At 31.9% G+C, this 14918-nt stretch overlaps 2 protein-coding genes across 2 annotated transcripts in view; both read right to left on the bottom strand.

Annotated features, from left to right (window-relative positions):
• Nucleotides 1-277: 277 nt before the first annotated feature.
• Nucleotides 278-9102, bottom strand: LOC108723392 (feline leukemia virus subgroup C receptor-related protein 2). Its single transcript, XM_018449130.1, has 8 exons — nt 8638-9102; nt 8332-8563; nt 7951-8188; nt 7173-7384; nt 6979-7082; nt 6765-6875; nt 6171-6477; nt 278-714 (listed from the first exon to the last, which is right to left on the bottom strand). Exons 1-8 carry the CDS (start codon nt 8835-8837, stop codon nt 310-312), a joined length of 1809 nt encoding a protein of 602 aa, XP_018304632.1. The 5' UTR covers nt 8838-9102; the 3' UTR covers nt 278-309.
• Nucleotides 9103-10871: 1769 nt separating this feature from the next.
• Nucleotides 10872-14918, bottom strand: part of LOC108723391 (feline leukemia virus subgroup C receptor-related protein 2) — a 9623-nt gene continuing 5576 nt past the window's right edge. The window contains exons 2-8 of the mRNA XM_018449129.1: nt 13874-14061; nt 13570-13801; nt 13196-13433; nt 12111-12322; nt 11842-11945; nt 11569-11679; nt 10872-11261 (exon numbers count right to left, since the gene is read on the bottom strand). Coding sequence (XP_018304631.1) covers nt 10916-11261; nt 11569-11679; nt 11842-11945; nt 12111-12322; nt 13196-13433; nt 13570-13801; nt 13874-14061 — 1431 coding nt within the window. The 3' untranslated portion in view covers nt 10872-10915. The remainder of the gene's footprint in view (nt 11262-11568; nt 11680-11841; nt 11946-12110; nt 12323-13195; nt 13434-13569; nt 13802-13873; nt 14062-14918) is intronic.

Raw genomic sequence — 14918 nt, 5'->3', positions numbered from 1 at the left:
TAATTGGATCATTGATAATAAATTTGTATACACATCAGTATTATATTACTGGTATAAATATACATAGCAGTGATATATACATTTCTAATATATACACATCAGTGAAAGGGGGGGATGGGATAAACATTTTCGTTATTCATTCAATATGTATTTCGCGATACAGATACTCTTCATTTTATCAATAAATAAAAGCAGGGTTACGAGCCAATTAAATATTCTTTAAATTTTAATTGGCTCGCAGTTCTTTTATTTATTGATTTATTCTTATTGAGCCATATTATTAATTTATTCTTCATTTTGTATTATTATCTATACAATAATTTGAGCCGGTAGAAAAGGGAAGGTATTGTAGACGTACACAGGCCGATTAAACGCGAAAGAATTTGCGATCGCTAGAGCCGGATTCGTCGTCTCGAAATCGTCCTCGGATTGTTCGTTCGGCGCTGTCGTGGGTTCCCTGCTGCGAGGTGTTGTCGTGGTTTTTACAGTGGTGGTTCGTGGCCGCATGGTCGTGGTCGTGGTGAATAACGGGTCACGATAGCTAGCTGCGGTATCTGGAGGTTCGTAGCTTTGTAATCCCGGTGCATCGTAATACGCATGCAATCGATTGTTATAGGGATTAAAATGCCGGCCATTAGGACGCCAACCTCTGGGCTTATACCCTGATAAATCTGATGTCACCGCTAGTCCGATATAAAGGAAGATGAGGATGAGCTGAAAAAAAATACAGAGAATCGATTTAGTTTAAATAAAAAGAGACGATGTGACATGCACTCGAATGGTCGAACCGTTATTTCCATTCGTTTGTCCAATGTCCGCTTATTTATTTCACGAATATCGAAAGTTGTTTCTTTTTAACAATGTTCATCATCTAAAGTAAATTCATTTATTTAAGGCACACATTATATGTATTTTAAATGAATGAAAAATAGAATAAGTATTTAAATTATAATCTTTTTATACAGAAGTTTAACACGATTTAGTTTAGCAAATAGAATGCAATGTATTTAGTAAAATTTATGTAAATTTAAAAACTTGTAAATAACATTTCATCAGTTACAGAGAACGTTTTGTTCATGACGAAAAGCAATTATCTATATATGTATCTCGCCGTTTCGCCAGCAGCGGATCAGAACTCTTGGCAAAAGCACTTGCGCACTGTTATTGCGTTACTATCATTATCCGGGGGGCGATCATATTGTTCACGATGTTCCTTGGTGTGCCAGATCCGCAGTTTAACGAGGCCATTAACAGTTTCTTCGGTAATGAGAGAAATACATGCGTCGAATATCTTTGCGGGAAGCAAATAAAATATACTATTAAATTTATTATGACCCATTATACTCAACTTAAGTGATTTTTAATTATTTCTACAGGTCGCTATTCTCTTCTTCAATATAATTTATTATAATTAAAGCAATCAGATTAAAGTTAATCACACAAAAGTTAACTCACGAAAGTTCTTTGGCAGTGAGAGAAATACACGCTTCGAATATTTTTGCGGGAAACCAATGGAATACGTTGTTAAATTCATAATGTTTAATTATATTCAATTTGAGTTATTAAAAATATCATTTCTATGAATCGCTACTGCTACTTCTACATATGATTTCAACTTATTGTGACTGAATGGAGTTAAACAATTTAACTCAGAAAAATGTATTAAATTTGATTCAAATTTAATTTATTATTTATTAAGTGCATAACATTATGAACATTTACTTTGAAAGTAACCACAAATGAATTGATTTACATTTTGACACACATGGAACTTAAAAATAACGAAATATTATTTAATATTAAACTAAGAATTTCATAAGACCGTAGATGTGAATACACAACCAATAGGAGATAAATGCCTTTTAACAGTCTTGCTGGATCTTAAGTGCTTGTATAATTCTAGCTTGTATAATTGCTAGTCAATTTAACATTTGTTACTGCAGTAGTTCAATGGAGTTTGCGTTTCAAGACTAAAAAATCATTTCGGCGCACAGTTTAAAGGATTACATATGTAGTATATAAATTCACACAGAATTATACAAGCATTTAAGATTCAGCTGGACCGCGTTAAAAGGCATTTATCTCCTAAAAGGTTATTCAACTCAAGCGATTGGGTTACCATTGCTCCTTTGATATTTAACAGTGTTAGGGCCATGGCACACAAAAAAATTTAAGCAGTAAAACGTAAGCAATAAGCGAATGGATCAATCACAGTAGAGTCCGTAAGGCCATAACGTAAGCCAGTCCAACATGTTGATTTCCTTATTGCTTACGTCTTACTGCTTTAAGTTTTTTGTGTGTTATGGCCCTTATACTATTTTTTTACCGTTTCCCTCATTTTTGCCAATGTTAATATCGCTGCTAGACGTACACCGAAAAACTTCGGACTGGTCTTTGCTGAACCCCCGATTCTGTCTTTATATGCGAAACTACCGATGTATCAGATCGGTGCCTAAGCTTCGTGAATACGAAACAAGGTGAAGACGAAAACGATTTCGTTTTTCGTTTCGCTGTCGTTTCGTAATACGATACTCATATTACGTGTTAAGAATGTTCGCGGCGGGGCGAAATGACGTCTCTGTTGTTATATTCTGGATATATGTCAATTTTACGTCGAACTTACGATTCAATTGGTTTCGTTTCGCTTTGAGGAAACGGAACAGTATAAAAGTCGTGGCGCAAGACGAATCAAATATGATCGAGCGTGTGTTCCTTGGCACGTTTGTATTCTCTTATAACTGTCGAATTTTCATATCTGAGTTGCCGCCGTGAAATGTTACGTATACGTTGGTATACATGAACAGATATCTGTAAATACGTTTTACTATCGCGATAGAATATATTCCGCGGTGTGTTTCTCATCGCGTACCAAATTAACGATTTGAATGCTGATAAGCACTGCATTCGAATTCGCAGGAAGCAACGGCAGAGTTTTCAGGGAAATGAAATATTCTCGAGTTTATATGTGTAGGATAAATTATTACATTTTTTCTGCATTACTTCTAGAGTTTAGGTCTGACAGTAATAATAAAAAGAAGGATGCTATAATTATCAGAAAAGTTAGTTAGTTTGTCAGATAGTTTTTATCGATTTATATAAGCTATATCTTAAGAATGAAGACTAATTTAAATAATAATAACGTTGTATACTTACACATGTATCCCTTGATAGAGACCGGATCAAATATGCAGGTTAAATGATATATATTGCATTTTTGTCACATATACACTTCTAGAGATATTTTAGAACCAAAACTAGACACATTAAATTATGGAATTATTTGGAATAAATAAATAAATTCCGATCGAAATTGTTCAATTATTCTCTAAATTTCTATTATGTTTCCTAGGGAAGATGGAATAATTTTGATCAGAGTCCATTTTAAACAAGTTCCATAATAGGTACTCTAATAATAAGAAGAGTGTTATAATTATGTCAGAAATTGCTATAATTATACAGAAATGTTAGTTAGTTTTTATCGATTTGTATAATTATTCTAAGAATGGAAATTAATTTAGATGATAATAATAACGTATGCACATGCGTGTCCATTGGTGAGAGCTAGATTAATGTTTTTCACTATTTGGGTGGTTTAGGCATGGAAGCGGGAACACATTCATTGTAGTAGCGGGTGTTGTAATGGTTTGCATGAATTAAGGACGTGTCTGGAATTTAAGATCACGCGCGCAACTGTAATGCATACCTTATGAATTCGTAAGATTGCTGCTCGTCTGCCTATATAAATTCGTTCGGAACGATTCAGAAACGTGGCGCGCGAATTAATCGCCGATTTGACAGTGATGTTGAGTGACGACGTTAATTAGAATTCTGACTTGTACTTAGAACTTGCCGACTGACGCATGTCGTAGATCGCACATCACAGCTTATGATGAGGCACTTGCTCGTGAAATTCGCTTTTAAGGTTTTCATTCTATTGAACTTGTCTTATTTTAAATCTCTATCTTCTTATCATTTACTTTACACCCATCACACTTAATATAGAAGATATATTTTAATTAAATCTGAATTAGAGAGAATTTCTTCAATATGAAACTGGAATCGATTATTATTTTTTCGGTTCAATTTTTGAAAATTGACGAAAACCACAAGAAGAATAACAAATGATTTAATCTTTGATTTAATCAAAATACTGATCATATCAATTAAAATTTTGATTATCTCAATTAGAGTTATAATATATTTAATCAGAGAAAAGTCCATTTTTTTCAACCAGAATTCTTTAGTGCAGTTAGACTCATTTTCTAATATTTCTTTTACTTCTTCGTAAACTTTTTTTGTCTACGACAAATTTTTCTAGCCTGTTGATTGGTTATAGGATAGAAAGATCCGGAAACTTTTTTATCCTGCAGCCTTTGACAAAAATACACAAATGTAAAATTCCCTTAAGATGTAGAAATGTTTGCACGTAAAGTTACTGCTAGCGCACATCTGCGTGCAGATATTTACTGCAAATAAGAGGAGGGAAATAATTTCTTTCTGAAAAATTTTGACGTTCAACTTACTTTCTTGTCGTATTCGCCGACGAAAGATAAATAGAAAAGACGAGCGGTGCGCTATCGTGCGACTCGCGAAATCGAGATAACAACGCTGTCGCAGACAGACGACATGAGTGTCGGATTGATCGAATGCGATATAATAGTCCGGGTGTCGAGAGAACTTTTGTCCTCTGATTGAGTATATCAAGTATTCTGATCGAGTAACAAGTGGTAGACGCGTCGGTCATGTCACACGTCAAATGCAGAGTATTATGTGGCGTTCATTTCCATGGCTTTGTGATATCTAAAAACAACGCTGAGGTTGTCCTCCTCTTTGTCGATAAAGATTTCGCGTTAACGCTCGAAATGGCTTCTTCTATTCATCGATGTGCGCGTGGCGGAATCCATATGGCTTTTGCGTTTCTATATTATCTTTCGACGAGATGTTTGAAGACAATTACCACAAGATAGAACTTTTTTAGTATTTAAAAGATTAAAATCTGCATAACATATTCGACAGAGAGAGAGAGAAAAAAAAGGAGATTCTGACAGAGAAAATATTGCTTCGCAGTGGGAAAATAATGTTTATATAACAAATATAATATATTTTCTCTTTCGTGATCAATACTGATTACCGATAAGCTTCAAGCTTTATATAACATATGTTTTATCGTTGTATAAAATATGAGAAATTTATACATATTTTGTCACCGTTTAACTATATTTAATATGAATTTTTATTCATATTTAAATTGCTTAAAATATATTTTAAAATTCTATTGAAATATGCCCGTTCTATCATTTGTTATTTTGTGTTCGTATTTTATTTGTAATTCTCATTTTTCACAATATATGATTTATGTCACTTTTTGTATTATATGTTTGTATAAAAGCTTGAACAAGAGATTTGTGGAAATGCTAAAAGTGACGTACCTGTTACAGTGACGGTTGTTTGCTATTTTAAATTAATTATATCATGCGTAAAACGAAATATATCAAAATGTTAAGTATCATTAAGTAAAAGTTAAGACGAATTGGTGATCATTTACAATTTTTAAGAAGAAGAATTAATTTCAATGTTACGCAAGATTCTCGTTGCTTATTTTGTTAAGGATGTTATATGGTGCTAAATCCTTTTTTCTACCATACTGTAAAGTTAATCTTGTTGGAGTAATCTCGTTCCGTTTTATGGTAGAGGCAATATCAACGTATGCCATATTACATGTTAGGAAAAATTCTTTTTAAAGAAAAAAGATTTAATATACAGATCTCGCAAAAAGCAACGTGTAATTTTCATCTGCGCATACAATGTGAGATTAATTTTTTAGCGATTTTATTGTATCTATATTATTTAGGAGGTGAAATATTAATAAAAATTAGAACATAAATAAAATCATATCGGTTTAGGAACTTATTAAAAACTTATTAGTTATTGGTATCTTATTAGAAACTCATTAGTTATTAGTATCGAAAGATTTAATAATAGTCGCAGCAGACTCAACTGTTGTAAAGCAGATTCATGAGCGCTATTGGATGATCTAAAAGAATACACCAATAGCAACCAGCGCTCACAGATCCACTCGGCAACAGTTGAGTTTGCTGAACGCGACCATTATTCGATTTAATATTATGCCTATTAAATAATGCTATAGATTAGTTGAATCTTTCTGGAACACTATCGACATTCTTTTCAATTCTCGCGATTCCTTCATACTGAGCCTTCTTCCTCGCGTTTTGTCGCCTCTGCTCATCTTTTGTTATAGCGGTCAAAATGAAACCGAGCAACAAAACCAAGCATAAGCCGATGTGCACCGGAATGTCGCCGTACGTGTTCATTAATAATCCTAATGATATAATGAGTATAATGCTGTAAAGGCTGGTTGTTATATTGAGAACTCCTGCAGATATATTTTCCAATTCTGGATACGTAAATTCGGTGCACAAATCATATCCCATGGTTAGATATCCCGACATAAAGTATCTGTAATGAATAATAGAATGTAATAGATACTAAGATTTTGGACAGATGATGTTTAAAATATATCAAATAAAATGTAATAAAAAGAATCTAATAAATATAAAATTTTACAATTGCTTTATATCACAACTTGATGCATTGAAAGGACCTTAAATGTTAATAAGAACTGTAAGAGCAACAATTTCATTTTATTAAATTGTTAAAAGATGAACTTCTATTGCTTTACACAATACATTTTTGAAATATTAATATTTTTAATATGGGAATAAATATGAATGTCGATATGTTACCCTAAGAAAATCGCCGACACATACACCATCCATTTTATACCCATACACGTAAATATCGCGAATAATACTTGACAACAGAATGTAAGAAAATATACAATCATGGCAGTTTGTCTGAAAATAAAAAATATAAATTATTGCTAATTTTTCCAACGCATGATTTAGGATAAAGCAAATTTTAATTGACTTTGTCAGACAATTGTAACTTTTTTCTTACTTGTACTTATGCGTTTTATCAAGGATGATACCAAAACTAATCGAACCGGCCATACCGGTGAGAATTATGGCTAAACCAATTCTGCCTGCATCTTCTTCTCCATTCTAAAATACATGAGCGATCATACATATATTTTGTCTTTAGATATATTTGCAAAAATACAATATATGAAAACGTTTTTAGATGTTGCTCACCTCGAAGTGTGCGAGAAATATCTGATTAAGTAATGTAGACACAGCAATAAATACGCCAGTGTTCAAACCATAGGAATTACAGAGCATGATAAAGTTTTTGTTTCTGCAAAGCCCTTTAATCGGCTCCACAAATTCCTCTCTTTTCTTCGTCCGATTTATTTTTTGCAATGCCCGTGTCTCGCTCGGCGGTAGTTTTGGTTCGTTCTGAAATACTGATACAAAAGCACATTGAGAAGATTAAAACGCGATAATTTTTCCTGGGGTGTGAGCGATCTTTAATTAATTAACGGTTCGTCCTTCCTCCTCTTCTCGTCTCTTTGTGTGTGATTATATAGCTAGGATAAATAAAAATAAAATCCGGATAAAGGGATTGAGATTAAAGTGGATTATCGGCTGTATTGGAAAATTTAACTTTAAAAATTTGATAGATATATATTGAAGGATAGTTTTTTCAATTAATATTTAGAAGGGATTACTTCGGCTTAACGGACATTAATTATAAATGGTTGTTTAAAAGACATATTCAAATCTCATTTACCAAAGTTAACACATTGCGTAGGCACACAAAACTATAAATTTTAATATATGTAATACAAATATATAATTTTGATTCTTTATTATTTTATTAAATTAAAAATTGGTTTCCCATGTGTGGGAGAGTATAAAGAAATTAGGAAAACATTTTTCGTATCAGCTCAGATCTGTTTAATTTTAGAGAATTAAACACTTATACTGGCGAACTATTACTTGTTCTATTAGTAATAGATGATGAACCTACATGTAAGCACGAGAGCGAATGCAATTGTGCAGACGATTGCGACCATCCAGCATAAACGTGACAAATCTTTGCCGATGTTATCCAAATTGTCGTGATTTTTCACTATAACAGGTCCTAAAAGAAAATACAACGCTACTCCAAATTGATTACCGAAAATACCCAAAGATGTGGCGGTCGAGATTTGGGTAGGAGGAAACCATTGCGCGGCCAATCGTCCTGGTATCGGTAAGACTGTAGTCTAATACAAAATGAAATGATTATTACTCTCTAAATAAATTGCAAAGAATACAGAGTAATGATATAAAAAAGGAGGAGGGGAAAAAGTTGTAATAATATCAAGATTTTTTATAGAGATTAATAAAATAAATTAAGAGATATAACCTGCGCAAGAGCGACTATCGAATGACCGATGAAAGCAACATAGAACCTATCGGGTTGAATGGACAATATTTTTATCCAGGCACCAAGACAGTTAAGACCGGCGCCTATGGTGATGGTCCATCGCAGACCGCATTTGTCTGTCACGTATGACGCTGGAAATATAAACGCTATGTAAAATGCCATGAACGACATCGAGGTCCAGTCAACCATCATCGAAGACACTCCGTAATACCTAAATGGTACATAAAAAAGGGCATTGACACTTTTACATTCAAAATTGTTCTTATTTTGAGGAAAATATGATACCTGGTAACTATGTTGGTTATAATCGAGTATTCTATCCATTGAGAATTCGATGCAGCATAAATCATGAAAATAATTAACATTAGCCACCTCTTTTTATACGCTTTCAATTTTAATGGTTTGATGTCGGTTGGTTCGCCAGACCTTGTTATTTTTGTTGAATCTTTTTTTGTGAGTACTTCACTTTGGCTTTTATCTTCCATTATTATTTTCACTCTTACAGAATAAGTTCTATAAAGTAGAACTTTGATGTATTATATATCTATTTAAATTGAAAAAATTGAAATCCTACATTTTTCTTCAAATTCATTTTCAATAAGTGCAAAGGCATTTAGTTCCGAAATGCGTAGAATATATCAAATTGTACAATTTTGTACCATTAATTACACTGTCAAAGATTTCCTCGTTAAATCTTGCATAATGATTTTATAAGCGGCGTGATTTGGAATCGTATTTTACGTTACAAAATTGTTCACATTGCGCGAATTGAGATGAAATGTAACTGCGAGCGATATATATAATATTTCGTTGCACAGATAGACTCGTTTAATGTCACGCGACAAATTTACCTTATCTATACATGAACAAATAAAGTAACATTATTAGCTTGCAGATCTGAAAAGATCCGTACTTAGTCTTATCACGATTTTTATCAGATTCAGAAGCAGCATTTTTGTACGTTTTTAAAATAACTGTGCGATATTGTGCGTTATTTATTTTATTCTTGTGGTATCGAATAATTTACACACATATAGTGTAAATATAAAATGCCTTACATTGCGACATAAAATATGTGCTATTGCATTTCTGTTCAAGCAATTGGGAATATGAGACAATAGTTCGATATAAATTATACGAAGAGCTGATACGACTGTATAATTATATAACAATAATAAATTGAAGTAATAATTAGTTTAAGGACTCCTTTAATTAATAGAATGAGTAACAATATAAATCATGAGGCGTTAGAGTCGGCACTAGAATAATATTGCGCTAGAGTATAATATAGAATAACATACATAAATTCAATCAGTTCTGTACGACAAACTCTTTTCTTAATCTAGAGATTGGTAATCCACTACCACTCAGCCATGAAACTGTTGTGTATAACTTTTGATAAAGTTAAGGATGGTCGCTTTTCACTACATGGTTTGCACTTGGATTTACATTTAGAAACGCTAGATTTATGACGTTGCAATTCATAACTCAGCTTCTTATATTTTCTCGCTGATACGTTAAAGTTTTAATAGTTTCCTGTTGCTGAAGATGGCTCAAAACGGAGTTGAAACGTACAGAACTGATTGAATTTATGTATATTATTGTATATTATACTCTAGCGCAATATTGTATAATTATAGTTATTAAAATCGTTTTTTATGGTAAATTTAATCATTTTTATGCTTATAATAACTATAATTATAGTAATTTTTGTTTGCCAGCTATCAACCAATATATATATATATATATAATATAGGATTATACATATAGTTACTATTACAGTATTATACATCTACTAATATCAAGGTCCAATTTTAGCTCCGGAGTCAAAACGCAAACCCATCAACGAATAAATTCAATGTGTAAGACTTCGGGCACTGTAAAATATTGATACACATCTGAGTGTGTGACGCTTATCAACACTTCACAGTCTTTGAAATCTTATATTAGATTTTTTTCGTCGATGACTTCGCGTTTTGACTCCAGAGCTTAAATCGAACGGGCATACTAATACTATGGCAGTCAGAATCGTATTTATGGTAGTAATTATAGTTACAAATACCAAAGACTTTTTCTCTCAATGCGTAAAATGAAATATTATACCGAAATGTTAAGTACAATTAATTAAAAGTCAAGATAAATTGATGATCATTTATAATTTCTAAAAAGATAAATTGTCAAATTTTAATTTCGATGTTACGCAAGATACGTTGGTCATTTTATCAATGTTACTATGTGGTGTTATATTTTTTTTTACTAAACTGTAAAGTCAATCTTGTTGGAGAAATCTCATTCCGTTTTATGGTAGAGGTAATATTAAGGTATGCCATATTACTTGTTGGCAGAATTCATTTTGTAAAAAAAAAGAAGATTAACATACGGTTCTTTTAAAAAGTAACGTGTAATTTTCATCTGTGTACACATTGTGAGATGAATCTTTTTTTAGCTATTTTATTATAATATATTATTTAGGAAACATTGATAAAAATTAGAACATGGATAAAATTATATTGGTTTCGAAATTTATTGACATTGAAAGATTTAATAAGGTAATTTGTGACAATTAAGTAATGCTATAAGTTAGTTGAGTCATTTCTGGCACGTCATCGACATTCTTTTCAATTCTTGCGATTCCTTCATACTGAGCCTTCTTTCTCGCGTCTTGTCGTCTCTGCTCGTCTTTTGTTATAGCGGTCAAAATGAAACCGAGCAGCAAAGCCAAGCATAAGCCGATATGCACCGGAATGTCGCCGTACGTGTTCATTAATAATCCTAACGATATAATCAGTATAATGCCGTAAATGCTGGATGTTATGTTGAGAAGTCCCGCAGGTATATTTTCCGACTCTGGATACGTAAATTCGGTGCACAAATCAAATCCCATTGCCAGGTATCCCGACATAAAGTACCTGTAATGTATAATGGAATGTAATAAATGTGCCCTAAGACTTTTGATGGATAACGTTTAAAATATATCAAATAAAATGTAATAAAATGGTCTTAAATGAATATGATTATATTCTACAATTGTTTTTTTTATCATAATTTCACAATTTGTTTGATATGCATTGAAAAAAAGACCTTAATAAAAACAGTGAAAGAAACAATTACATTTTACTAAATTGTTAGAAGATTAACTTCTATTGTTTTACACAATACATTTTTGAAATATTAATATTTTTAATATGGTCATAAATATGAATGTCAATATGTTACCCTAAGAAAATCGCTGACACGTATACCATCCATTTTATACCCATGCAAGTAAACACCGTGAATAATATTTGGCCACAAAATGTAAGAAAATATACAGTCATGGCAGTTTGTCTAAAAATTGAAAATATAAATCGTTGCCAATGTTTTTAGCGTATGATTTAGGATAAAGTAAATTTAAATTGGGAAATATACATTAAATTGGGAAATAATTTGGTAAAATTAAATTTAAATTTGAATTTAAATTTATGAAACATTTGCAAATATTTTTCTTACTTGAATTTATGCGTTTTATCAAGAATGATACCAAAACTAACAGAACCGGCCATACCGGTAAGAATTATGGCTAAACCAATTCTGCCTGCATCTTCTTCTCCATTCTAAAACATATTTGTTATCATACATATACATTTTGCCTTCAGATACGAGTATAAAAATATATAAAAATATATTTAGATATTGCTGACATCAATTTATAAATATTTTTTCGAATTTCTCTATTTTTAATAATGTTTGATCTGCTGCATCGAGATTCATTTGTTCACCTCGAAGTGTGTGAGGAATATCTGATTGAGTAATGTAGACACAGCATTTAACACGCCGACGTTCAAACCATAGGAATTACAGAGCATGATGTAGTTTTTGTTTCTGCAAAGCCTTTTAATCGGCCCTATGAATTCCTCTCTTTTCTCCGTTCGATTCAATTTTTGCAATGCCCGCGTCTCGCTCGGCGGTAGTTTCGGTCCGTTCTGAAATACTGATACGTAAGCACATTGAGAAGATTAAAACGTGATAATCTTTCTGGGGTGTGAGCGATTTTAATTATTTAGCGATTTATTGTTCTTCCTCTTCTTTTCTGCTTGTGTGTGTGTGTGTGTGTGTGTGTGTGTATGTGTGGTTATTCAGTAAACACAAAGTTAGATGTAACGTATCTGTTAGATGTACTTTCCCATTCAACAATATAACTGTAATGTAACACGTGTGTAATATTACAGTTGTATTATTGAATTGAAAGTTAAAATTCACAGGTACGTTACATTTAACTTGTATTCACTTCGCAGCTGAGAAAAATAAATGTAAAAACGCGAATAAAGGGACCGAGATTAAAATGGTTATCAGTTGTATCAGAAAATTTAACTACGTTAAAAATTTGGGTAAATCTGCATTTAGATATGTTGTAGGGGAGAATATTCTGAGTGATTCCCACAAGAATTAAATGGGGAACGGCATAAATACACCTAAAATACAGTTTTACCAAATTTTGAGATATAATTTTGGATAGAAGGACAGTTTTTTAAATACTTGTAAGATTTAATTAATATTTATAGGAAATTACTTCGGTTTAACATCACTCATAAATCATTGTCTAAAAGACACATTCAAATCTCTACCAAAGTTAACATAGCGTACACAAAAATATTAATTTTATATTAATATATGCAATACAAGCATAATTTTAGTTCTTCACTATTTTATTAAGTTAAAGAATGATTTCCTATATGTGGGAGAATATAAAGAAACTAGAAAAACATTTTTCATATAGCTCAGATCTCTTCCATTTTATATGAGAATTAATCACGTATACTGGCAAACTACTACTTGTTCTATTAGTAATAGATGTTAAATTTACATGTAAGCACAAGAGCGAGTACAATTGTGCTGACGATTGCGATCATCCAGCATAAACGTGTTAAATCTTTTCCGATGTCATCCAGATTGTTGTGATTTTTCACTATTATAGGCCCTAAAAGAAAACCCAACGCTATTCCCAATTGAGTGCCAAAAATACCCAAAGATGTGGCTGTCGAAAGTTGCGTAGGAGGAAACCATTGCGCGGCCAAGCGTCCTGGTAACGGCAAGACCATAGTCTAATATAGAATAAACTAATTATTACTTTTTAAATAAATATGGCAGAGAATATAGAGTAACATAAAGGAGGAGGGGAAAAAGTTACAACGATATCAATATTTTTAGAGATTAATAAAGTTAATTAGGAGATGTAACCTGCGCGAGTGCGACTATCGATTGGCCAATGAAAACAATGTAAAATCGGTCGGATTGAATGGAAAACGTTTTTATCCAGGCACCCAGACAGTTAATACTGGCACCTATGATGGTGGTCCACCGCAGACCACATTTGTCTGTCACGTACGACGCTGGAAATATAAACGTCGCGTAAAGTGCCATGTACAACATCGAGGTCCAATCAACCATCATCGAAGACACTCCATAATATCTAAATAATACAAAAAAGGGCATTGAAACTTTTTCGTTCAAAATTGTTCATATTTTGAAGAAAATATGATACCTAGTAACTACGTTAGTTATAATCGAGTATTCTATCCATTGAGAAGTATTTACTCCAGAATAAATCATGTAGATGATTAGCATTAGCCACCTCTTTTTATACACTTTCAATTTTAATGGTGCGACGTTGGTTGGTTCGTTAGACTTTATTATTTTTGTTGGATCTTTTATTGTGAGTACCTCGCTTTGGTTTTTATCTTCCATTATTGTTATTTTTACTCTTTTGCAGAATAAGTTTCGTACCTTACAACTATATCTGTGATGTATGTTTATTTAAATTGAAAAAATTTTCGATCATACACTTCTCAAAATATTTTTTCAATAAATGCAAAGATATTTAATTCCGGAATTCTTAGTATTCATCAAACTGTACAATTTTATAACATTAATTGCACTATCAAAGATTTCCTTATTATATCTTAAATAACAATCTTACAAGCGACGTGATTTAGGATCGTATTTCACGTTACAAAATTTTTCACATTTCGCAAATTGATTTGAAAATGACGCAACGATAAAAGTATTGATGTTAATTGAAGTTGAGATGAAATGTAACTGCGCGTCATATAATATTTCCGGTGCTCAGATAGACTCGTTTAATGTCGATAAATTTACCTTATCTGTACATGAACAAATAAAATGATATTAGCTTAAAGATTTAAGATCTGTACTTAGTCTTAACACGATTTTTATCAGATTCAAAAACTGTGTTTTTTAATTATACGATTTTAAAACAACTGCGATAGTATGCGTTATTTATTTCATTTATGGTGTATCGAACAATTTACACGTACAGTGTAATTAAAAATTTCATTAAATTGTGACATAAAATTTGTGCTATTGCATTTTTGTCCAAGTAATTGAGAATATTAAGACACATATTCTTTATAAATATTACAATGAGCCGTTATGACTCATATAATTATGATATATAATTATGATAGAATATAATTATGATTGTTTAAATCGTTTTTTAATGGTAATTTCTACCCTCTGTAGTTATAATAACTATAATTTGGTCATTTTCGGTTGCCAACTATATACAT

The sequence above is a fragment of the Mycetomoellerius zeteki genome, unplaced genomic scaffold, assembly GCF_001594055.1.
Source record: "Mycetomoellerius zeteki isolate Tzet28-1 unplaced genomic scaffold, Tzet1.0 scaffold232, whole genome shotgun sequence".
NCBI lineage: Eukaryota > Metazoa > Arthropoda > Insecta > Hymenoptera > Formicidae > Mycetomoellerius > Mycetomoellerius zeteki.
The sequence above is the reverse complement of the archived record's forward strand: the minus strand, read 5'-3'. Positions and strand labels throughout refer to the sequence as shown.

Coding starts and splice junctions, on each gene's coding strand:
- LOC108723392 (XM_018449130.1), bottom strand. CDS start 8,837: ATGGAAGATAAAAGCCAAAGTGAAGTACTCACAAAAAAAGATTCAACA. Junction 8,564..8,637: donor ATAACCAACATAGTTACCAG/GTATCATATTTT, acceptor TGTACCATTTAG/GTATTACGGAGTGTCTTCGA. Junction 6,876..6,978: donor GATAAAACGCATAAGTACAA/GTAAGAAAAAAG, acceptor TTTTATTTTCAG/ACAAACTGCCATGATTGTAT.